This window comes from Pogoniulus pusillus, chromosome 13 (assembly GCF_015220805.1).
Source record: "Pogoniulus pusillus isolate bPogPus1 chromosome 13, bPogPus1.pri, whole genome shotgun sequence".
In the NCBI taxonomy this organism is placed as follows: domain Eukaryota; kingdom Metazoa; phylum Chordata; class Aves; order Piciformes; family Lybiidae; genus Pogoniulus; species Pogoniulus pusillus.
In genome coordinates, this window is record NC_087276.1 from 3,115,442 (window position 1) to 3,140,113 (window position 24,672).

The 24,672-nt window shown below is 44.2% G+C and overlaps 1 protein-coding gene across 1 annotated transcript in view; it reads right to left on the reverse strand.

The window, feature by feature from the left end:
* The window catches only part of CUL3 (cullin 3), a 78,089-nt gene that overhangs the window by 11,553 nt on the left and 41,864 nt on the right, over positions 1-24,672 (reverse strand). Inside the window, exons 4-11 of the mRNA XM_064152793.1 lie at positions 15,359-15,519; positions 13,303-13,417; positions 11,888-12,116; positions 8,837-8,982; positions 4,012-4,188; positions 2,899-3,069; positions 1,965-2,072; positions 733-857 (exon numbers count right to left, since the gene is read on the reverse strand). Coding sequence (XP_064008863.1) covers positions 733-857; positions 1,965-2,072; positions 2,899-3,069; positions 4,012-4,188; positions 8,837-8,982; positions 11,888-12,116; positions 13,303-13,417; positions 15,359-15,519 — 1,232 coding nt within the window. The remainder of the gene's footprint in view (positions 1-732; positions 858-1,964; positions 2,073-2,898; positions 3,070-4,011; positions 4,189-8,836; positions 8,983-11,887; positions 12,117-13,302; positions 13,418-15,358; positions 15,520-24,672) is intronic.

Consider the following 24,672-nt stretch of genomic DNA (forward strand, 5'->3'; position numbering starts at 1 on the left):
TGAACACCACCAGGTGATGGTTAGCTCACTTCTCCTTCCTGTCTAAAGACCCATAAAAGCAGGGGGACTTTCCGTTCTCTCTCTCTCTCTGCACTCTCTGCCTCCCTGCTTACCAGCATCACCATCCTGTTCCTGGTTCTTGTTGTTTCACCACGTGGCCATCACCCAGGAGGCAGCCAAAGCCATCACCATCAAAATCTGCTTGTATCTACACATTTTGTATTTGTTTTCCCTTCCCTACCCCTTTGTAACTTCCCTACCTCAGATACCTTTTGAATTTACTGTTAAACTTTTCTTTTTACCTTCCAAATGGAGTGAGATTTATTTATTTGGGTGTGCTTACCTTTTCCTCTCTCTACATCTGATTCCTTTCTTTGGGGGAAGAAGGGGGAAGAGGGAAGGGCACTATAAATTGTTATTGGTTCTATCAAATATATTTGAGTCCCTGAGAATTTAAATTAGAATTGAGACAGCAGAGACACCTCCTACTAGGATATGTTGCTCAAGGTCTCATTCATCCTAGCTTTGCACATTTTCAGGGCTGGAGCCTCCACAGCTTGTCTGAGCAACCTGTTCCTGCACCTTGCCTCACCACTCTCACAGGGAAGAGTTCCTTCCTCATGTCTAAGCACATTAGCACGCTAACACATCTTTAATGCTAAAATACATCTGCAAGTTGAACAAGTTTCTTCTGGAAGTTTCTGCCTCAAAATCTGGGGGCTTTACACATACCTTCTAAATATTTCAAAAGCATGCCGGGGGGCTGGAGGGATGTTGCACTTTGGTGTGGCTGACTGAGTAGGCCAATAACCTGTTGTGAGGACCCGCACTGTGAGATCAACACCACCTAATGAGACCTAGGGACAATTTAAAACAGGATCATATTTCATTTGTATCTCAGTGCAAAACAGAATTTTCAGACTAAGTTAAAAAAAGGACATTTTATCTTGAAACATTATTTTTACAAAGCCAGACAGATTAATTCATTGTTATCAGGGCTGATGGCAGAGCAAAAATCCTCCATGTTAATCCCCTCCTGGCATTTAGGGGTGCACAGAAATTAACAGAATGGATCTTTAACCATGTGCTCATGAACAGAACTGGTAAACCATGTAAGAAGTCTTTTTAAACAGGTTTTTGAGAAGGTACAGTGAAGCAAGGTTGCTAAACAGAGCAGTTTCAACATAACCATTTATAAACTCACTCTCTGGAAGCAAAGAGTAAATATTGAGTATCTCCTGTTAAATCAGAAGGAGCTTTTCCTGCTTGTACCTCTGGACTACGATGTAAGCAGTGACTCAAGTTTATACACACAACCCTGTCACTTGATCCCTAAAGACAGCTCTTACCAGAAATATGAAGGATTTCACAGCTGAAGTGCTCATCTTTTAAGTAACTCTGATAGAAGGTGATAAACATCTGGCTACCAGCAAGGCATACTCCTTACTAGATATTTCAATTAAAAGTGGCCACAGCCAGATGAGAACAATGGGCACAGTCTGGCAGTGCTGGGGACAGGGCAGAAGCAGGCAGGTCTGGCCAAGCCAGGTCAAGGGTTGGAACAGAAAGGCCCATCCAGGCTGGGCCGGGGCAAGTCCTGACAGACCCAGCAGGGCAGGGGCAGAAGCAGGGGCAGAAGCAGGGGCAGAAGCAGGGGCAGAAGCAGGGGCAGAAGCAGGGGCAGAAGCAGGCATTCTCCGCAGGGATGAGAAAGTGGCGTCCCGGCGCCCCCTGCCGGCCTCACGGGGCAGAGCCAGCCTTTGGTCCTGCCGCAGAGCCCAGCCAAGGGAATGAGAGAGCAGTGGCCCCGACAGGATTAATGGAAGGGGACTGGCATAACTCGGTCTGTAAAAGAAGCCCCGAACAGACCTCCATATTTCAGTAAGTACCCACAAATTAAAATCCACTAAGCTCGATAAAGGTCTGGGGTTTGCACAAGCAGACATAGCCTAGCCCACTCTTACCCCAGTTGCCTGAAGATGCTGCCTGAACTCGTCCATCGTTGTGTTTGAGATGCTCATGTCCCTGAACATTCCTTCCAGTTTAGATGTAAACTGACATCCACATTCAGTCTGAAAATACACAAAACATTTATTGTGCAGCAGTGCAAAAGCAAAGTTCCACATACATGAGCTGTGAATTAGTTTCTAAGGACCTTATACAAAAGGTACTTCTGTACGTTTGGTCACTTGCTTCCCACTTCCTTTATTTTCAGAACTCAAAACTAAGCTTCCTATTTCATACAAGGATCTAACTACACATACCCAAATTTGGTGTGCCTCTTTCCTCTGTTACTGTATTTTGTATTTCTTTTTAGTTTCCTATCTCATCTTAAAATAGTATGTCAAGCTTATCAGACCAAAGCAGACATTGTCAGATGCTTTTCAGCAGGATACTGTTGAGGAAAAGAAACTTTATTTCTGTGACCTTCTTCGAGGCAGACATAGGTATTTAACAGCAATGACAGACTCACAGAAGCACAGAAGTGTTCTGGTTCAAGAGATCCTTAAGGTCATTGAGTCCAATTCCCAACTCAGCACTGCCAGGTCATCACTAAACCATGCCCCTCAGCACCACATCTACACAGCTTTTAAACCCCTGCAGGGATGGAGATTCCACCACTGCCCTGAGCTGCCTGTTCCAGACCTTGACAATCCCCTTTCACAGAAGAAACTGTTTCTCATGTCCAGCTTAAACCTCCCGTGGCACAACTTGAGGCAATTTCCTCTTGTTGTATCAGTTTTCCCTTGGGAGACCAACTCCCACCTCATGCAAACCTCCTTTCAGGGAGTTGCAGAGCACAAATCAAAAGGTACATTGTTTATATATCCCTTATGTAAAGACAGAAGAAATCATTTTCACTACAATAAATGAAGCAGCAAGCAGATACCATCTTACCTTTAATTTAGATATCATATTTTTCTCAGAGTCATCTGAAACACTCTTGTTTGTGAGAAGCCTTCTTGCCAAGTGCTGCTTGTAATAGCGTTCAAAAACATCTTTCTCTTGCATAAACCTAAATAAAACCATTGCCTTATCCAGGATAGTTTCTACTTCTTGCTCTGTTAGCTGCAAAAGAAACAATTTGCTAGTTTCAACTTTCCAACACAAGTGTCTTATACAATGTAAGTCACAGAAACCATATGGTCTAACAGTGTAAGTCTGTAAAGAAGCTAATACAACTGGTCCAACATGTGAATGACAGAGCCAACAGAGCACAAACTCAATACAACACAGAAATAAACATCTGAAATGGAAGGGAAAACAATCATTAGGGACAAGGGAGAAAATGGATGGACAGAATGTCTGGATAAATATAGGGAAAAGATCCTGAATAAGTTTTAATGTACTTGAATAAAAGCACAGCTGGAAATCAGTATTAGGAGCATGAAATGTTAGCTTGGAATTGAAGCCTTTCAAAAATTAAGACTTGTTTTGCCTGTGTAGTGACACAATAACTAAAATCACTTAAATTCTGTTTGTTTATACAATTTAATCCTAGCATAAGGCACATGGAATAATATTCAGCCTTATTCAGAGCCACAGTAGCCTCACCATCTTGTCCAATTTCAGGTGCTGTACCTTGAAATGTTTCATGGAAGAAGCCATGAGCTAACACTGAAGACAACAGCTGTACTTAAGCTAAGTAAGACAGATATGGTAATAGTCCTCTGGTATGTAAAAGCAGTAAAAAGAAGCAAAGACAAACTGTTTTCCCTACTCAAGTGAGTTAGTTCATGAAAGAAAACTTATTAGATGATTTTTAGATCTCTTATTATTAGACCTTCATTATTAAATATTAATAATGGATAATAGCTGCCCAAGTACAAATACATTTAAGGAAATCACATGTAATATTTTGAAGGAAGGGAGCTTCAGAATATCCTACAACCTTATTTCTAGTATCTGCTAGAAGTAATCCAGTTAGAGCGCTTCAGAGATTGGGGATGAGCCACACAACATCTGAAGATCTCCTTGCATAAATGTATTTTTTATTTAATTGGTACTTACTCCCTTGACTCCCTTTTTGAGCTTATCATCAATAAATAATGAGAGGTACTCTGGAGACCTAGAGTTGAGGTTTAGGAAGTACTCGAAGTCGCCCGCAATAGTCTGCTTGAAGAGTCGATCGTTATTGAAGGATTCTTGCAGGAAGCGGTCGAACCTGCTCTTCAAATCCAGTAAACCCTTTCAAGAGAAACAAAAGCAGCTTCACTGATCTGAAGTTGCAAAGCAGTAATAACAGATGAAGACAGAGAGACAACCACATCTACACTCAGTGATTCTGCACAGCTCTCTGTTTCAGCATTGGTAGGAAGTATCTGAACTTTCAATTCCATCTTTGAATCTTTACAGCTGCCACGGATCTCTTATAGAAGCAATTTTCAGATAAACCAGCTAAAAATAAATCCTAAGTTCAAGAGAGATGTTGAGGTGGTGGAAGAAGTCCAGAGAAGGGCAGTGAAGCTGGTGAGGGGCCTGGAGCAGAGCCCTGTGAAAAGAGGATGGGGGAGCTGGGGGTGTGCAGCCTGCAGAAGAGGAGGCTCAGGGCAGACCTCATTGCTGGCTACAACTCCCTGAAGGGAGGCTGTAGCCAGGTGGGGTTGGTCTCTTCTGCCAGGCAACCAGCAATAGAACAAGGGGACACAGTCTCAAGCTGTGGCAGGAGAGGTCTAGGCTGGATGTTAGGAGGAAGTTCTTCCCAGAGAGAGTGATTGGCATTGGAATGGGCTGCCCAGGGAGGTGATGGAGTCACCGTCCCTGGAGGTGTTCAAGAATCACAGAATCAGCCAGGTTGAAAGAGACTTCCAGGATCATCCAGTCCAACCTACCAGTCAGCCCTATCTATTCAACTAGACCCTGGCACTAAGGGCCTCATCCAGTCTTCTCTGAGGCACTTAGTGCCATGGTCTAGTTGATTGGATCAGGCTGGGTGATTAGTTGGACTGCATGAGCTTGAAGGTCTCTTCTACTTTGGCTGATTCTCTGATTCTCTAAAACACTGGTGTTAAGTACCAGTGAAGTTTACTGGAATTGGCTACTCAAAGATTAAAAGTTTTTCTGACCACTGTCGTGGAACAGGCTGGTTAAGTGTAGTTTTAAATTCACATCTGGAAAGAGCTGATTTGTTGTAGCTGCATTCCGAGTAAGGTAGACAAAGTCAATGTCACAGAAGTAGCATCCCTAGACAAGCCTGGGGAGAAAACACACTGCAACAACAGGCTTAATCTTGGGGCTTTTCCCCCCCTCTCATTTCAATCCAGGGACATGTTCTGCAGTATTTAGTTGCATGTTTTGTAGTGCTTCTTAAGCATCACTGTTGATGTAAGGAAGCTGGCTGCAAGCTCTCCAGTTATCACAGCGTGACTGTTCACAGGCCTGAGGGGAACCACTTTCTCTGAGCTGAATCAGCACATTCTGAACACAATTATTAGAGTCTGCATCATGTTTCCCCAGAGTTAAAACAACTGAGGGCAGAAGGAGGAAGCATCTTAAAAATCACCCAGGCACCTTGCTAAGTACATAGGATACACACTAAGGTTTTAGACATGACTGTGACAACATTTGAGGGAGGAAGAAAACTTTCATACTAGAGTTAAACCTTATCATGGATGATAATTATCCACAAAAAAAACTGTTTATGTTAAATGATCTTGAAGTCTTCCTTAAGAAACTATTTCTATGTGGTTAATTAAAGAAGCCATTTGTGAATTACTCAGTGAACTACTACTGTTTCTTAGGAACTCAACATCTCACTTAAAGGGATGGTCTATAGACAGGCTAATTAAAGCTCATTAGAAATATTAAAATCAAAGTCAATCCCACTATCTCTGCCTACCAAGGTTAGTTCATGTGCCCTCATCCAGGAGCACACCATCTGAACAAGCTGCTGTCAAACAGGAGAAACTGCTAGCACCTTCACTTACAACATCAGCTCAACATCCCTTCTAATTACTGTAAGAACTCTTCAGTCTAATCCACTGGCAATGCCTTAGCAATCATCTCAAAGACTGGCTCAGGGTTCAGTCCTGTTGCAGGAGCAGTGCTGGACTACACTGAAAATTTTGATGCTATAGGGTGGCTTCTTGTGCACCTTCTTGCAGCTATTTATGTCCTTGAAAAATTCATAGAATCAGAGAATCAAGCAGGTTGGAAGAGACCTCCAAGCTCAGCCAGTCCAACCTAGCACCCAGCCCTATCCAATCAACCAGACCATGGCACTAAGTGCCTCAGCCAGGCTTGGCTTCAACACCTCCAGGGACAGCAACTCCACCACCTCCCTGGGCAGCCCATTCCAATGCCAATCACTCTCTCTGACAACAACTTCCTCCTCACATCCAGCATAGACCTCCCCTGCCACAACTTGAGACTCTGTCCCCTTCTTCTGTTGCTGCTTGCCTGGCAGAAGAGACCAACCCCATCTGGCTACAGCCTCCCTTCAGGTAGCTGTAGACAGCAATGAGGTCTGCCCTGAGCCGCCTCTGCTGCAGGCTGCACACCCCCAGCTCCCTCAGCCTCTCCTCACAGGGCTCTGCTCCAGGCCCTTCATCAGCATCCTTGCCCTTCTCTGGACACCTTCCAGCACCTCAACATCTCTCTTGAACTGAGGAGCCCAGAACTGGACACAGCACTCAAAGGGTGGCCTGACCAGTGCTGAGCACAGGGGCAGAAGAACCTCCCTCGTCCTGCTGCCCACACTGCTCCTCAGCCAGCCCAGGATGCCATTGGCTCTGCTGCCCACCTGGGCACACTGCTGCCTCATCTTCAGCTCCTCTCTCCCAGCACCCCCAGCTCCCTCTCTGCCAGGCTGCTCTCAGCCACTCTGTCCCCAGCCTGTAGTGCTGCTTGGGGTTGTTGTGGCCAAGTGTAGAAGCCTGCACTTGGCTTTGTTCAATCTCATCCCATTGGCCTCTGCCCACCCACGCAGCCTGCCAAGGTCGTCTGTGGGCTCTCCTACCCTCCAACAGCTCCACAGCTGCTCCTAGCTTGGTGTTATCTGCAAACTTTCTGATGATGTACTCATCATGTTGCTGAGATGAGCGAGATGGTTTCTCAATTCACAGGTATTTTTCTCTTCTTCCATCGTATCAGTGGAAGTGGAGAATTAACCAGTGGTAATCAGTTATCAACCCCTTGGGCATCTTTATCAGATCATTGGGCTACATATTAATGGGCTGAGAGAATAAGCCCTGCCAGAGTACATGCAGCTTGGCTCTTCTTCAGCTTCGTGATACTATTCACTTTTGCAGTGGGAAACATTATGAGCACCTTTACAATGAAGTTTTTAACTCTTTCCCAGATAGGTTTTTACAATACATATTTAGGTCCCTCAGGATTTAAAAAGAGTGAAAAAGTAATCCAGACACTTATTTCCATATAATTTTCATCTCTTTTTGTGTTTAAATCATATCATTGCAGAAAACCTAACAGTCAATCTGTTGGAGGGTAGGAGAGCCCTGTTTAAATAAACACACATTATCACATGAAGTATTAAAGCATTTCCTTAAAGTTCAATGCTTTATATGCAAATATAGATAAGATGCTCAACATGAGCCAGCAGTGTGCACTTGCAGCCCAGAAAGCCAAGCAGAGCCTGGGCTGCAGCAGCAGAAGTGTGGCCAGCAGGGCCAGGGAGGGGATTCTCCCCCTCTGCTGTGCTCTGCTGAGACCCCACCTGGAGTACTGCATCAGTTCTGGAGCTCCTGTGACAAGAGGGATGTGGAGATGCTGGAGTGTGTCCAGAGAAGGGCCAGGAGGATGCTGAGAGGGCTGCAGCAGCTCTGCTGTGAGCACAGACTGAAAAAGTTGGGGCTGTGCAGGCTGGAGAAGAGGAGGCTCCCAGGTGACCCTTCTTGTGGCCTTCCAGCATCTGAAGTGGGCTACAAAAAAGCTGGGGAGGGACTTTTGAGGCTGTCAGGGAGTGACAGGACTGGGGGAAATGGAGCAAAGCTGAAGGTGGGTAGGTTCAGGCTGAACGTGAGGAGGAAGTTGTTGAGCCTGAGAGTGGTGAGAGGCTGGACTGGGTTGCCCAGGGAGGTGGTTGAGGCCCCATGGCTGGAGGTGTTTCAGGCCAGGCTGGCTGAGGCTGTGTGCAGCCTGCTCTGGGGTAGGGTGTCCCTGGGCATGGCAGGGGGGTTGGAACTAGGTGGTCCTTGTGGTCCCTTCCAGCCTGGACTGATTCTATGAAATTCAAACCATCTTCTCAAGAGACAAGGGCAGAGAAAAGATGACAAACAGTCCTGAAGCACAGTTTGTGCCAGTGATACCTTAATGGCACAGAAGGATTCGCAGAGATGGAGGAAAAGGGAACACTTTTACATCTACCATGCCCAAGTGTTCTGTTTCTCAGGAAATCTGAGAATGAAGCAAGGAATTTGTTGTGATTTGTAACACAGTCACCTCTCAGTCATACTTAGTCTCACTGTGAAATTCTGTCAGGTGATTTTTTTGTTTCATTAAAGCCTGATATGTAACATGACATAAAACTACCCAGAACAGGCACTATAAAGCTGTTTACCAGTAGAGGGATAACTCACTCCCGAGGCAAATATCATTTAGGATAATTCAGGAAGTCCCTAACAGTTTGATCATTAGCCTGAGGATGTTGTTCACCAAAGGCAGCTATCCAAAGCACAAAACCTGAGCACAGGTAAAAAGAGTTCTAAACATGTCTACAACCACAGAAAATCTATCTTAAAATAACAGATAGGTGTAGCTGATTAATAACCATCCCTTCTGAATTGGTATTAAGGTTACCTTGTCAATCACATAGTTAACTGCTGTTCTGGGGAACTTGGGTAAAGTGGGAGAAAAGAAAGTTAAATATTGGAACTACCTGAATGTAGTCAACTGGGTTCTTTCCTTCTCCTTCTTCAGAAACTAGTGCTTTGCCTTGCTCTCTCAGGTACGAGCTCATGCACTCACACATTGTCTTCAGACCATTTGGCACACGGCTGAACAACTTGTACATGCAGGCAAGGTCTGGAAACAAGGAGACACAGTCTGTTAGTAACTCATTCTTCTCAGAGCAGAAGACAGCAGTACGAGTTCAGCCACAAAACACTTCCCATAACAGCTCAGGGCCCTCACATTTTCTGGTGTCTCCTTCCCTTTACTCTTGACAACAAGTTGGCTGCAGCAGACACAACGTTGAAAAAAGATTGTCTTCAATTATTCTGGGTTGTCTGAAGCATGGCATCTGCTACTGCTGAGAGCAGGCTTGTGCCAACAGACAATGCACTCAAACTCCAGTATGGCTGTAAGCTTCAGTGGTATTTAAGAATGTAACTTCCAAGATTTGGCCCATGAAAACTATCTGAGGGCTGCAACCTCTCTGCTCTGAGGACAGCCTGAGAGTTAGGGTTGTTCAGCCTGGAGACAAGAAGGTACCAGGGAGATTTTATTGTGGCCTTTCAGTACTCAAAGGGCCTTATAAGAACGATGGGGACAGAGGTTTTAGCAGGGCCTGTTGTGATGAATTTAACTTAAAAGATATAAGGAAGAACATTTTACATGGAGAGTAGTGAGACACTGTTCCAGGTTACTCAGAAATATAGTAGATGCCCCATCCCTGGAAACATTCCAGGTCAGGCTGGGCAGGGCTCTAGGCAACCTGACTTGGCTGAAGATGTTTCTGCTCACTACAGGGGATGCTGGACAAGATGACTGTTAAAGTGTCCCTTCCAACCTAGGGCATTCTGTGATTATCCTTCCAAAAAAATCAAGTTATTTAAGAAGTCTAAATTAAAGCAAAAGCACTAAGAACTCTCTCTGTATTCAAAGGAAAGCCTGCATCTTAATTAATATTGATTTGAAGTGAGAGGTATCATTTTACACTACTTTGTTTCATCCATCTGAAGTCAGACACGGCTTGGGTTAAACAAGGCTCTCCAAAAGAGGAATCCATTGTTCATTTATGGGAAATCTTATCTCCACAATGCAGCAACTATTTCCTCTTCAGGACTTAACCAAATCAAATCAAGAGCTGTAAAAGTGAAACTGATTTCTCTGTGTATCAATACCCTTCGATATCCTTGTACCCTCAGCCTGAAGGCTATCTTAACTGGACACTGAAGAACAAAAAAGACATTAAGTATAGTATCATCACTTTCCTTTTCAATGCAGTAATTTTCTTTCAACTGAGAAATTTGCTCACTTTGTCACTCTGTCTCCTTGTAATTGTGAAGCTGCTTTAAGGAACTAAGGCCATTAATCAAAGCAGCAAGGCTGTTCCCCATTTGCAGGGCGTTGGTGTGAGCTCTAAATATAGATACTAACAATTGCTCCCTTCATGACGCTGCTTTGGAAGCTTAGGATCTATTTCTTTCCATACTATCTCTCATTCAGTCATTCTGTCCTACATGAAGCTCTGTTAGGGAAAGCTACATCAAACCAAGCCTTTCTTTTCAACTCTCTCATGCTTTTCTCTTATCCTTTAAAAATAGCCAACTTTTTTTCTGTAACAAAGCCCTCTTGCCAAGAATTGGCCCTGCAATGCTTCTATTAATGTCATTTACACTAGCACTTTTTAAAGCCATAGAGTTGTTTTGATTGGAAAAGATCTTTAAGATCACTAAGTTATTTAACTCCATCAAGCCTGGTACTAAACTACATCTCTGTCTCTTTTAAACATTTCCAGGGATGGGGACTCAATCACATCCCTGGGGAGCCTATTTCAGTGTTTAATAACCACTCTTTCAATGAAAAAACCTTCTTCGGATAACCACACTAAACCTTCCCTGGTGCAACCTGAGACCATCTTCTCTTGCCTTATCACTTGTTAATAGGGAGAAAAGACTGACCCCCACCTCACTGTCATCTCCTATCAGGATGCTGTAGAGAGCAAGCAGCTCTACCCTAAGTCTCCTTTACTTCACACTAGAAGACCCCAGTTCCCTCAGATGCTCCTCACAAGACATGTTCTCCAGACCCTTCAACAAATCCTCTGCCCTTCTCTGGTCTCACTCCAGGATCTCTATGTCCTTGTAGTGAGTGCCTCAAAAACTCAACCTAGTATTCAAGTAGTGGCCTCACCAGTGCCAAATACATGGGGACAATCACTGCCCTAATGCTGCTGGCCACTGCTGTTAGCCTTTTGGCCATCCTGGCAGATACTGGCTCAACTTCACCCTGCTGCTGACTAACTCCCCCAGATCCTTTTCCACTAGGCAGTTCCTAGCCACTCTTCCCCAAGCCTGTAGCACTGCAGGGGGTTACTGCCACTCAAGTGCTGGCCCCAGCACACGGTCCTGTTGAAACGCATAGAGCTGTTTTTGGCCCATGGATCCAGACTGTCCAGGTCCCTCTGTAAAGCCTTCCTACACTCAAGCAGATCACTCTCCCAGCTTGGTGTCATCTTTAAACTTACTGAGGGTGCCCTTGATGGCCTCACCCAGAGGCGACAGATAAAGACATTAAAGAGAACTAGATCAAACACTGAGCCCTGAGGAACACTGTTAGTGCCTGGCCCCCAGCTGGATTAAATTCCAGATCACCACCACTGTTGGTAGTGAATGGAGTCTGCATGCCAAAAAAACCCAACTTGGATGCATTTTGACAGCTACATACTGGAGGAATAAAAGTCATTACATGGCTCACAGAAAACAAGTAACAAAGACTGCTACAACAGGTTTGTGCTTTTCTTCAGATACCTGGCTTACCAAAAAATGACTTGTATCTGGTACTAAATAAAACAACTTATATGCATAAACTGTTTTAAGAGCTCTCTAAAATCCTCTTAAGTCATATTTTGAGATGCCTGCCAAACAGTGCCACCAATGTTTTCACAATTGCACAGGAACACAAATGTTAAGCTTGACTTATCCAACATTTAAAAACAACAAAACAGTATTGCAACCATTTCTGTCTTCCACATATGCACTCTTACCTTCTGTCTTCCCATTTTTCAGCATATGAACTAGCCCAGAGTTCTCCATTTCCACTATAGTTTTCATATGCTTGGAAATAAGCTCCCTCTCAACCACTTTCACAATTGGTTCTTCGGTTGATTTATCCAGACAGTGCATCACCCGTTCTATTTCTTCATTAATTCTAGCTTCTACTTTCTTTATATATACAGAAGCACTGTTTTCAGCTAAAAATTTCTGACTTTCCATCTGTGATTAACACAAATTAATACTTTAGAGTTTATTTTTGGAGGGGGGAAAAAGTAAATGTACTAGTTATTTCAGATCAGCATTTACAAGCAAGTTCAAGTCAAACCCAGCATGCCCAAATGAGATCATTATACCCCCAAGATTGACATGCATGCTTAAGACAAAACAATGACACTGCTATACTAATTGTGCTACATGTGTAAGGTGGTACACTTATTATCAGCATGGTATTCTTCACATTAAAACCATCTCAACCTAGCTTCCAGTTACCAAGTGCAAGTTTTAGCCCTGGATCCAAAGCAAATGCAAGGATGCGGAGAGGGAAGAGTCAAAAATTCCTTCCCAATATCAGTTTATGGCATATTTATGAGTTGTGAGGGTCACCAGTTACCACTATTCTTGTTTGTGACAATGCTGAGCACATTATGATGTCAAACTGGTTTTATCTATGCTGGCAAGCAGAGTTTTTTTGGAGGAAGACTTTATAATGTACCTTTTTTTTCATGTCAGAGCTAACAGGGTCTGACACGATAGTTGGAACTGCTTAAGAGCTGGGAGACTGACCAATATTTTATCTTTTAACATGCTTTTATCATTTCTATCCACTTTCAGTAATACATGAGCATTACACTTAACCATTACACTGTTTTTTTTTCCCCTGAAGCTGTCTCACAAAAACCTCAGGAAGTATTTCAAATGTATCATTCAGTGGCTATCCAATAACTAGATTGTCACTTAGATATCCTTAATTGTCACTTGGATACCTTTAATTCCTTAAGCTGGCTCATTTCATTACAAAATAACTCATAAACATAGAAAGCATGAAGGAAATTGTTTCCTCAAAGACAGACTGACTGAAGTCTTCCATCTCCATTCCCAGCATGGACCAGTTTGAACCATTCAAGCTATTTCAAACAGAATGTGGCTGAAATGCAGATTAAGGTGCATGACATAGCCCAAAGCAGGCACAACACGAGCATGATGATGACTTGAGATGTTAGTGGAACCCACAGCTCAAAGTTACATTTAACTTATGGTAAAGGTGTAAAATTTTCTGCAAAGCCAGTGATTTTTCTTATTCATTTGACACAGATGAACAGACTCAGCAAACGACCACCACCGATTCTCACAATTCCATGAAGTCACAACAACTTCCTAAACACTGATTATTACAAAGCTGCTGTACCTGAAAAAATTCTGCAGACATCTCCAAAAACGGAGCCTCAAAGTCCTCCTCATAGACTGATCTTCCTTCAAGACCTAGAATCATTAACATCTGGCAAGCATTTCTTATTGCGCCTCTGCCAAAAAGTAAGTTGTTAACAACTTGAGAAATCTACATGCTTGGAAGACACAGCAGAATAACAACAACTCAGAGCAGCACATCAGCATAAATACAGTAATAAGAATTGCTTCACATAAAAATAGTAAGTCCTCCATCTGTCTGGTAGGTGACACATTCTCAAGATTACAGGAGTAAAATTGTTTAGTTTTGTTCTAAATGAATATTGAATAAGCACTGTCAGCTCCTTCAAGCTGAGGCTCAACAGGGCTCTGGGCGATCTCAGCTAGCTGTGGATGGGGATTTATTGCAGGGGGAGTTGGACTACATGACCTTTGGAGGTCCCTTCCAACTCAGTCCACTAAACAGTTCTATGATACTAATATTTTTAATACAGAGATAGGGAAGCAGGTCTCAAAATTAAGAATATTTCAACCTACAGGAAAACAACCAAAAATACTACTACGAGGAAAACTGGGACTGCACATCAAGGTTGGAACTGAGCAATTCAGTTCAGGGGTGATTCTCCCCCTCTACTCCACTCTGCTGAGACCCCACCTGGAGTACTGCATCCAGTTCTGGAGCCCCTATGACAAGAGGGATGTGGAGATGCAGGAGTGTGTCCAGAGAAGGGCCAGGAGGATGCTCAGAGGGCTGCAGCAGCTCTGCTGTGAGGGCAGACTGAAAGAGTTGGGGCTGCGCAGTCTGGAAGAGGCTCCTAGGTGATCTTCTTGTGTCCTTCTGGCATCTGAAGGGGGCCTCAGAAAAAGTTGGGGAGGGACTTTTGAGGCTATCAAGGAGTGCCAGGACTGGAGGGAATGGAGCAAAGCTGGAGGTGGGGAGATTGAGAGCGGACGTGAGGAGGAAGTGGAGTCTGAGAGTGGTGAGAGGCTGGCATGGGTTGCCCAGGGAGGTGGTTGAGGTCCCATGGCTGGAGGTATTTAAGGCCAGGCTGGCTGAGGCTGAGGGCAGCCTGCTCTAGGGTAGGGTGTCCCTGCCCATGTCAGGGGGGTTGAAACTGGCTGCTCTTTGTGGCCCCTTCCCTTCCCTGATTCTATAATTCCAAACAGCTGCAGAGAGGGAAGTTGCTGGGCAGAGCTGAGGGTTTTTAGCTGGTTAGTTGGGATTTGGTTTTTTGTGCATTTTTAAAGAAAAAAATACTAAATGAAAATGCATTTGGTCAGGCACAGAGACACATCAATAAACTGTGAAAACAAAAGAACTGCACCCAGGAAAAAATTCCCCTTGCTGGCAGCATTGGACAATACACAGCTGTGTCCACAGAGTACTTTGCTCTTCCTAACTTGTATGTTGGGCAATCTCAGCCACAGAATTGCAGCCAAATTAACATCTCCACACCCAACAGCTGCTCTGAAAGTGGAGAAGCAGGAGAAAACTGGCAAATCTGAAGTGGCTTCAGCCACAGCGTCTGCAGCGTGTGGCATGACACTCCACATCTACTGAACTGGCTACAGAGCATAAGGAACAGATTAAAAGCTCAGAGATGCAATTGAACTACCAAGAGACAACTGAGTCAAAACATGAGGAAAGGAAACAACTAAAAAACTTCAAAAATAATACTGCTACTAGAAAAAAAATACAGGTAGAAGAAAATTAAATGACCTCTTGGTACAGAGGAAACACAAGGGAGAATGAGGCAGAGGACTGTCAAAAGTCTGCTTTATAATCAAATGCTCTGGCACAAGGTGGCAATAGAGAGTTTTAAGAAAAGCTGTACTAAAAATGGCCAAGTATGAAAAAAAATGCTAATGAGATTTTATTTATTAGTTACCATGATGCTAAACCTCCACGGAGAAAGAAGCATTTGCTTGCTTATCATGGATAAATTCTACTTGGGATCAGAAATACAGCCTTAAAACAATGATTTGGGTTATGTCCTTGCTTCACTCTTAACTGACCAGGTATTGTTTCCAACCCAAGACAGTCACAAACCTCTTACCTGTCTACAACTTCTCCTTTCCTTTCTCTCGCAATCATATCCAGCAGAGTCTGCCGCAGGTGATCCCTGATACAGCCGTAGCGGACAACTTGGTCGCGGAAAATAATCAGGCCCAAGTTGTAGACGTTCTCCACATTATTCTGCTGCACATACACACGATCCTGCAACGAAGGCACACACAGCGAGACAGTTTGACACTCTGCACACAGGTGATGCTCAAAACTGTATCTGAATCATAGAATCAAGCAGGTTGGAAGAGACCTCCAAAATCATCCAGTCCAACCTAGTACCCAGCCCTGCCTCAGCACCCTCATGGTGGTGGAGCTTTGATCCATTGCCCCTCGTTCTGTCACTGCATGCCTTATAAAGAGTCATTTTCCAGCTATCCTATAAAACCCTCTTTGTATCCTGGGATTCTACTAGAAGATCTCTCCAGAGCATTCTCCAGGCTGTGCAACCCTCAGCCTGCCATTGTAGGAGAGGTGCTTCAGCCATCTGATCATCTTCGTGGCCTCCTTTGGATCATAGAATCAACCTGGTTGGAAGAGACCTCCAAGCTCAGCCAGTCCAACCTAGCACCCAGCCCTACACAAGCAACCAGACCATGGCACTAAGTGCCTCAGCCAGGCTTTGCTTGAACACCTCCAGGCACAGTGACTCCACCACCTCCCGGGGCAGCCCATTCCAATGCCAATCACTCTCTCTGACAACAACTTCCTCCTAACATCTAACCTATACTTCCCCCAGCACAACTTGAGACTGTGTCCCCTTGTTCTCTTGCTGCTTGCCTGGGAGAAGAGGCCCCCCCCACCTGGTTACAGCCTCCCTTCAGGTAGTTGTAGCCAGCAATGTGATCTGCCCTCAGCCTCCTCTTCTCCAGGCTAAACAACCCCAGCTCCCTCAGCCTCTCCTCATAGGCTTTGTGTTCCAGGCCTTTCACTGCGAGAGAGAGGTTGTGTTTTCACTGCACAGAAATAATCAATCTCGCCTTTCTTCACAAAGAAAAATTCTCAATACCCTCAAAATTCCAAATCAGTCACATTTTCCAAAGCGTTATGTAAAGTTTACTTAAGAGTGTGAGCCTAAAGGAAGCCAGAACACATCTACAACTTTGCCACTTTTCAGTCTGCGGACTGGGGAATCTCTGAATACTGACAACATCCATGGTACAATCCAGAACAGGTTTTACTGATCTACTGAACCTTCTTCTACCCACCTCCTTTTTGCTCTTTAAGAAAAAACAAAGCTGTTTTTCCCCATCTCATTCCATGGTACAATCCAGAACAGGTTTTACTGATCTACTGAACCTCCTTCCATCCACCTTTGTTTTGCTCTTTAAGAAAAACCAAATTGTTTTTCCCCACCTTGTTCCATGGTACAATCCAGAACAGGTTTTACTGATTGATCTACAGAACCTCCTTCTATTCACCTCCTTTTTGCTCTTTAAGAAAAAACAAATTGTTTTTCCCCATCTCATTCCATGGTACAATCCACAACAGGTTTTACTGATCTACTGAACCTCCTTCTATCCACCTCTTTTTTGCTCTTTAAGAAAAACCAAATTGTTTTTTCCCCATCTCATTCCATTCCTCATCTACTGAACCTTCTTCAATCCATCTTCATTTTGCACTTTAAGAAAAACCAAATTGTTTTTCCCCACTTTGTTCCATGGTACAATCCAGAACAGGTTTTACTGATTGATCTACTGAACCTCTTTCCATCCACCTCCTTTTTGCTCTTTAAGAAAAAACAAATTGCTTTTCCCTCTCTCATCTTCCTCCCAACTCCTTTTAGTCAACCAGTTCCACCTCACTATTCAGAGAAATGTCCTGAAATAGCATCTTTAGATGAACAGCAGAGAAAGTACAGCCTAAATGAGAATAGTTACAACTGAAGTGTTTGTGGATTGATACTACAAAATTGTACCTGACTCCTGATGGCCCCAACCCAAAAAACTCACTTTCAATCCACTTGAGCAAATTATCTTTAAACCTGGTCATGCTCCACCAAAATCACACACATACCTCTCTCACTCAAAAAAAACCCAACACTCCAAGAGAGAAGAACCACTTTTATGTTCCAATATGGGTTTAAATGCCCAATTGGGAAGGATCAAGCTTCCCAACTAGCCCTCTACTACCCATGTTCACCAATCAAGGCTGATCCTCAGATGATTATTCCAAGGATGTATAGTTCTAACACCATTATGCAGAGTTGACTGAGACACTGCTGAGCAGACACCTCAAGTTTCTTACTGCTGCCCACAGAAACACCCCAAAAGTTGGTCTCTCCTTTTCTGCTCCTCTCTCCCAACTTTTTAACTAGAAAGGGGAAACAAGAGCTACTAGCAGACAGAAAATTACTGTACTCATTTAGTACCCAGTATTAGTTTAATACCCAGTATTAAATGTGATTCTAAAGCAAGACAAGCTTAAAATACACTTTTAAAGAGAAGAAAAAAATTAAAAGCAGTGTCTTTTACAGTATCTAATTTGAGGAGATAAGAACATAGGTATTATTCCCAAAGAATTTTGAGGTCTTTGGAGCCCAGGCAGCAGGGTATAAGAGTGGAGTAAAGCCATGACTCATGTGCATAGCTTCTGCTGTGGCAGTGCTAAATACTGCCATTATGAAATGGTAGCTCTAGAGACATCTCTTGGTGTCACAGCAATGCTTCTTTACTAGGCCAAATCATGCTACCATACCCAAACTAAGATCAGTAGCACTAATGTTTCTAACACTTCATTTGCTCACATACTGTAGCAGATCACTGCTACTGAAAGCCCTCACAGACTGAAAAAGAAAAAAAAGATAATAAACTCAGAGGTAGGAAGCCTCATCTGGAACAGGTTGGACTGACAAGCCTACATGCTGCCAAACAGTAATCACTTCCCACAGGGAGACACAGCAGGTGCTTAAAGGCAAGAGGAATTCTCAGAAGACAAGGGTGGAGTGTCAGACAGCAATTATTCACAAACTACAGTGCTGCTTACAGTGCAGAATCATTCTGATTGCAGCTAAAGCAAGTTACCTACTGTAAACCTCCACCAGCCACATTCTACCCATCTCTGCACAGAGGCATGACCTGGACAATGAAGCCTTCAGCCCACTTACCAATACTACCTTGTAAGGCACGAATGACAACAGTCACACACCCCAAGGTCTAAACTCTCACACAGCTCATCTGACAGGGCTGGCCTAAGGCAAGACCCCAACTTTCTACATGGCACAGATAAGAAGGGAAGGATTTGCCCGCTGCAAAACACACAGTAGCACTGCAGGAGTCAGTGTCACTTCTAACAGGGTCCAAGTCGCACTGTTAGCACTTAGGATGCAGCCAGGGCTGTGACCCCTGCACTTGCCTATCTGAAGCTGCATTAAGCAGCAAAGAGGGAGCACCACAGAATCGAGTTCAGGCCAGTTTCCAGATATTCCAGAAGTACTCATAACTCATGTAGCTTGAAGAGAAGATCCAACAACTGCACCTACACTGCCACTGTTACACAAAGCAGCTGAACATAACCTGTGGCAGGTACATGTAGCTACGCTGCAGCCCTAAGCAAGACTGCCTTTCAGGCCTGCCCAAACGCAGCACCTTACTTCACTACTTCAGCATGTCCTAGTGCATGACTTAGTCAAGATGCTACTTAGGACATGACTTCACTGCTTCGGCACTTTGCTGCAGCCAGTGCCATGGATTCACACAGAGTAGAAGCAACCAGGTTGGAAGAGACCTCCAAGATCAGCCAGTCCAACCTAGCACCCAGCCCTATCCAATTAACCAGACCATGGCATTGCCTCATCCAGGCTCTTCTTCAACACCTCCAGGGATGGTGACTCCACGACTTACCTGGGCAGCCCATCCCAACTCCAATCACTCTCTCTGCCAACAACTTCCTCCTTACATCCAGCCTATAATTCCCACATCACAAGTTGAGAGTGTGTCCCCTTGTTCCGTTGCTGGTTGTCTGGGAACATCTCTCCTGGCACTGAGCACTACAGTCCATGTGAAACAGGAGAGCTATTGCACTACAAAGTAAACCTGGCATTCACTTGTGGAAACTAGACTACCTCAGATTGTGTAATTTCACAGTGCAAAACCTCATGCTAGAAGTACATCACGTAACAGACATGAAACCAAGCAGACATCTACCAGAAGGCACCCATGACTCAAGAGAAAAGGTAATACACTCTTTCAAACTGCAACTGCAAGACAAGCTTCATAAGTGTCTCATTGGAAGAGGTTCTGCTGGTCAAATGAAACCCTGCCAGAAATCTGAAGCAGCAAGTGATCTAGTCATTCAGCAGCAGAACATGGCACAAAGTCAAAACATGTACCTTTCTAAGGAAAAACCTAATGTGTATTTAAATCAAATTTTATAAGTAGTAAAAGTATGCAGAAGAAAGAGGTTTGTATCTTCTTGTATGCACTTAATGTGTCCAGAGAAGGGCAACAAAGCTGGTGAAAGGCCTGGAACACAAACTCTATGAGGAGAGGCTGAGGGATCTGGGGTTGTTTAGCCTAGAGAAGAGGAGGCTCAGGGCAGAGCTCATTGCTGGCTACAACTCCCTGAAGGGAGGCTGTATCCAGGTGGAGGGTGGCCTCTTCTGCTAGGCAAGCAGCAACAGAACAAGAGGACACAGTGTCAAGTAGTGCCAGGGCAGGTCTAGGCTGGATGTTAGGAGGAAGTTGTTGTCAGAGAGAGTGATTGGCATTGGAATGGGCTGCCCAGGGAGGTGGTGGAGTCACTGTCCCTGGAAGTGTTGAAGCAAAGCCTGGCTGAGGCACTTAGTGCCATGGTCTGGTTGGTTGGCTAGGGCTGGGTGCTAGGTTGGACTGGCTGAGCTTGGAGGTCTCTTCCAACCTGCTTGATTCTATGATGCAAAGGAGGCCACGAAGATGATCAGATGGCTGAAGCACCTCTCCTACAATGGCAGGCTGAGGGTTGCACAGCCTGGAGAATGCTCTGGAGAGATCTTCTAGTAGAATCCCAGGATACAAAGAGGGTTTTATAGGATAGCTGGAAAATGACTCTTTAGAAGGCATGCAGTGACAGAATGAGGGGCAATGGATCAAAGCTCCACCACCATGAGGGTGCTGAGGCACTGCAGCAGACTGCCCAGAGAAGCTGTGGAGGCCTGGAAGTGTTCAAAGCTGGGTTGGATGGGACCTTGAGCAACCTGGTCAAGTAGGAGGTATCCCTGCCCATGGCAGAGGGGTTGGTATTTGATGATCTTTCAAGTGTCTTCCACTATAATTTCACAGTACCAGTATCTTTTTGCAAATATTTTGAATGAATACAGACTCAAGCCTGGAAGTTTTCTGCTCTTGGTCACTTTCCAATGAATGGAATGATGCTGGACTTAGCAGGACATTCCAGTGACAAAGGTGAAACAGTAAATCTGAAAGACTAGCCCCATTTTAACCCATAGCTTGGACTTTAATTTGTAATCATTACATAGAATTATCTTAGAATGTTTCAGGCTTGAAGAGATCTTTAAAGCTCATCTAGTCCAACCTCCCTGCAGTCAGCAGGGACATCTTCCATTAGTGCAAGTTACTCAGTCCATGCAAGTTACTCACAGTCCCACAGAATCACCTTAGAATGCTTCAGGTTCAAAGAGATCTTTAAGGCTCACCTAGCCCAACCCCCCTGCAGTCAGCAGGGGCATCTTCCATTAGTGCAAGCTACTCTCAGTCCCACAGAATCACCCTAGAATGCTTCAGGTTTGAAGAGATCTTTAAAGCTCACCTAGCCCAACCCCCCTGCAGTCAGCAGGGGCATCTTCCATTAGTGCAAGCTACTCTCAGTCCCACAGAATCACCCTAGAATGCTCCAGGTTCGAAGAGATCTTTAAAGCTCACCTAGCCCAACCCCCCTGCAGTCAGCAGGGGCATCTTCCATTAGTGCAAGCTACTCTCAGTCCCACAGAATCACCCTAGAATGCTCCAGGTTCGAAGAGATCTTTAAAGCTCACCTAGCCCAACCCCCCTGCAGTCAGCAGGGGCATCTTCCATTAGTGCAAGCTACTCTCAGTCCCACAGAATCACCCTAGAATGCTTCAGGTTCGAAGAGATCTTTAAAGCTCACCTAGCCCAACCACCCTGCAGTCAGCAGGGGCATCTTCCATTAGTGCAAGCTACTCACAGTCCCATTCAACCTGACCTGGACCATTTCTGAGGATGGGACATCTACCACCTCTCTGGCTAATCTGGGCTGGTGTTCCACTACCCTCAGTATAAAAAGACCTCCTTGCATCTCACCTGTAGCTCTTGTTTTAGTTTAAAGCCACTGCCCCTTGTCCCATCACAAACAGGTCCTGCTAAAAAGTCTGTCCCCATCTTTCTGATAAGCTCCTTTAAGTACTGAAAGGCTGCAAAACCTTCCAGCAGCCTAATCAAAGCAACAATTTTCTAATGCCCACGTCTTATGCCCCTCCAAGTCAAAGGAAAGGACCCAGTCTGCTCCTTGCAGAATCACAGAATCAACCAGGTTGGAAGAGACCTCCAAGATTATCCAGTCCAACCTAGCACCCAGCCCTAGCCAGTCAACCAGACCATGGCACCAAGTGCCTCATCCAGGCTTTTCTTGAACACCTCCAGGGATGGTGACTCCACCACCTCCCTGAGCAGCCTATTCCAATGGCAAATCACTCTCTCTAATAATGAAGATTTGTAAGCAGAAAGCCTGTCCTACACTACAGATATTTAATAGGACATCAGAGCTCCTGTAGTTTACAAAAGCACTTTGAAATAAAAAATGTATTATATTTTTACCACAGTACCATACACATATTATTATAAACGAGTCTCTTCTGTTTCTTCAGCTCTCATTTCAGTACAGGAAAAAAAAGCCCATGGGAGGGAAATAATTAGTTAAGTGGAGGCCTCAGCTGAATGACCACTTGAAATAATTAAGAACTGTCAAACAGCACAGGAAGGACTACAAATTCCAGAGGTATTCATTTATTTGTTACTGTGCTCTGAATCTAAAGCACGACCCAATGAAGTTAAATTGTCACTTGCAGGGATGCCCCAGGTCTCCTGGTGTCTTGGTGGAAAAGATAAGGCTGTTCTAACAGCACTTGCAAGCTTCCAAGAGGAGTCAAGGCACAAAAAAAGTACTTAAGAAACAGCTCTTATCTCCCTCTGAAAGTGCTAGCTGCAAGCATGCAATCCTACCTCAACAAGGGGACTTCTTGATCCTCTATGTACTGCTCAATACACTGTAACAAGAGCGCTAAGCCAACTGTGGTAGTGTCTGAGCCATCAGAGATGTACTGAATTGAAGAGCATCTGACAACACTGGATTACCCACTCTGACCACCTTTGAGCATCCAGCACTACCTACACTGAAACAATACTCCATATTTGGCTAAAACACTGTGATGGTTTGGCTGTTCTCTGCCCCACCACACTTTGGAAATCACCCAGAGTAGACTCAGCAGCTCTGGAAATGGAATGAAGCTTATATTTGCTATTTATAGAATCATAGAATCAACCAGGTTGGAAGAGACCTCCAAGATCATCCAGTCCAACCTAGCACCCAGCCCTAACCAATCAACCAGACCATGGCACTAAGTACCTCAGCCAGGCTTTTCTTGAAGACCCCCAGGGACGGTGCCTCCACCACCTCCCTGGGCAGCCCATTCCAATGCCAATCACTCTCTCTGTGAAGAACTTCTTCCTAATATCCAGCCTAGACCTACCCTGGCACAACTTGAGACTGTGTCCCCTTGTTCTATTGCTGGTTGCCTGGGAGAAGAGGCCACCCCCCACCTGGCTACAATGCCCCTTCAGGTAGTTGTAGGCAGTAAAAAGATCACCCCTGAGCCTCCTCTTCTCCAGGCTAAACAGGCCCAGCTCCCTCAGCCTCTCCTCATAGGATTTGTGCTCCAGGTCCCTCACCAGCTTTGTTGCCCTTCTCTGGACATGTTCCAGCAACTCAACATCTTTCTTGAATTGAGGGGCCCATTTGCTATTTATATATATATATATATATTTGATATTTATATATCACAATAGACAAGCAGATAATTACAATAGATACAGAAATACACAAGTAATACAGAAACACAACAGCCCTCCCAGAAACTTGAGTCCCGAGGAGGGGCTCTCAACTGCCCCCCCACTTTCCTCCCACTCCTCAACCTTACCCAAGATCTTGCCTTATGTTTCAGGTTGTATGGAGGGTCAGTCAGGAAGCAGGTGGATTAGTCACAAAGAAGGCAGGTTAGGTTAGAGAGAGAAGTGCAGCCCAAAGCCCAGACAGCGACTCTGTTATCTATGTTTGTGTTCTTGTTCTTATACATCTCAGCAAGCCTATGAGTGAAGTAGACATCACCACTGTTTTCTTTTTCACAGCCTGTAGCCTAACTCTTCTCACCAAAACATTCTAGCTACCTTCAAACTAGCACAAACACAACAGCTAACTCCCCTAGAAAGCTCTGGATTCCATCTTCTAACCTTTCTTAACATTCACCCCCAGCTTGGGCAGACTGTGTTAGTAACTACTATTGAATCCAGCCAGCTAGCAGCAATTTATCTCTGCTTGTCCTTCACAAACAGATTAGAGATTCCAAGAATTCTCATAGAATACCCTCAAAATGGACTTTCTTTTAGAATGACAAGATAGACAGCTTATTAAGTGTCACTGAAGGCAGATTTTATCCAGCCCTGTATCTGCAGTTACATGGTCTTAACAAAAACCACAGAAGACACCCCCCCAAAATGAAACCAAATCAAACAAAGACACAGAAAACTCACAACATGAAAGCCAACAAATTCATTTAAACCAAAATGGTAAAAGATTAAGCTATGTGGCTACAATAGTTACAGTGATTTTTTTTAGTAGCTTAGTAATGAAATTATATTTCTCTAGCACTGATAACGAACAGGTTTAGTTTTGTAGCATGAGATTTTGAACAGCTACAAGTTCTTCACTTCAGATTTTCAGCAGACAAAATAGCAGTTAACCACCTTTCCTGAGGGAAAAAAGACAGAAAGGAATAAAAAGAATAAAAAAAGAGGGGGGAAAGCATTACTGTCCTCTGTCCCTCACTGCTTAATACCACATCAAGCAGTATCTTTGGCATGATAGTAGGGAAAGAAAAGACTTTACATAAGAAAATCCACAGTGCTTTAACACTTTTCCTCCTGAAGTTAAAATCTTTGACTAGAAGCTATACATGAACTGCACAACTACCAGATGCTCTATCCCTGGAACCATTCCTCAGAGCATACCCCTAATACTGTAGAAATATACCAACTACCTAAAGCATAACACAATGCAGACATGAAAATTTAAGGTGTT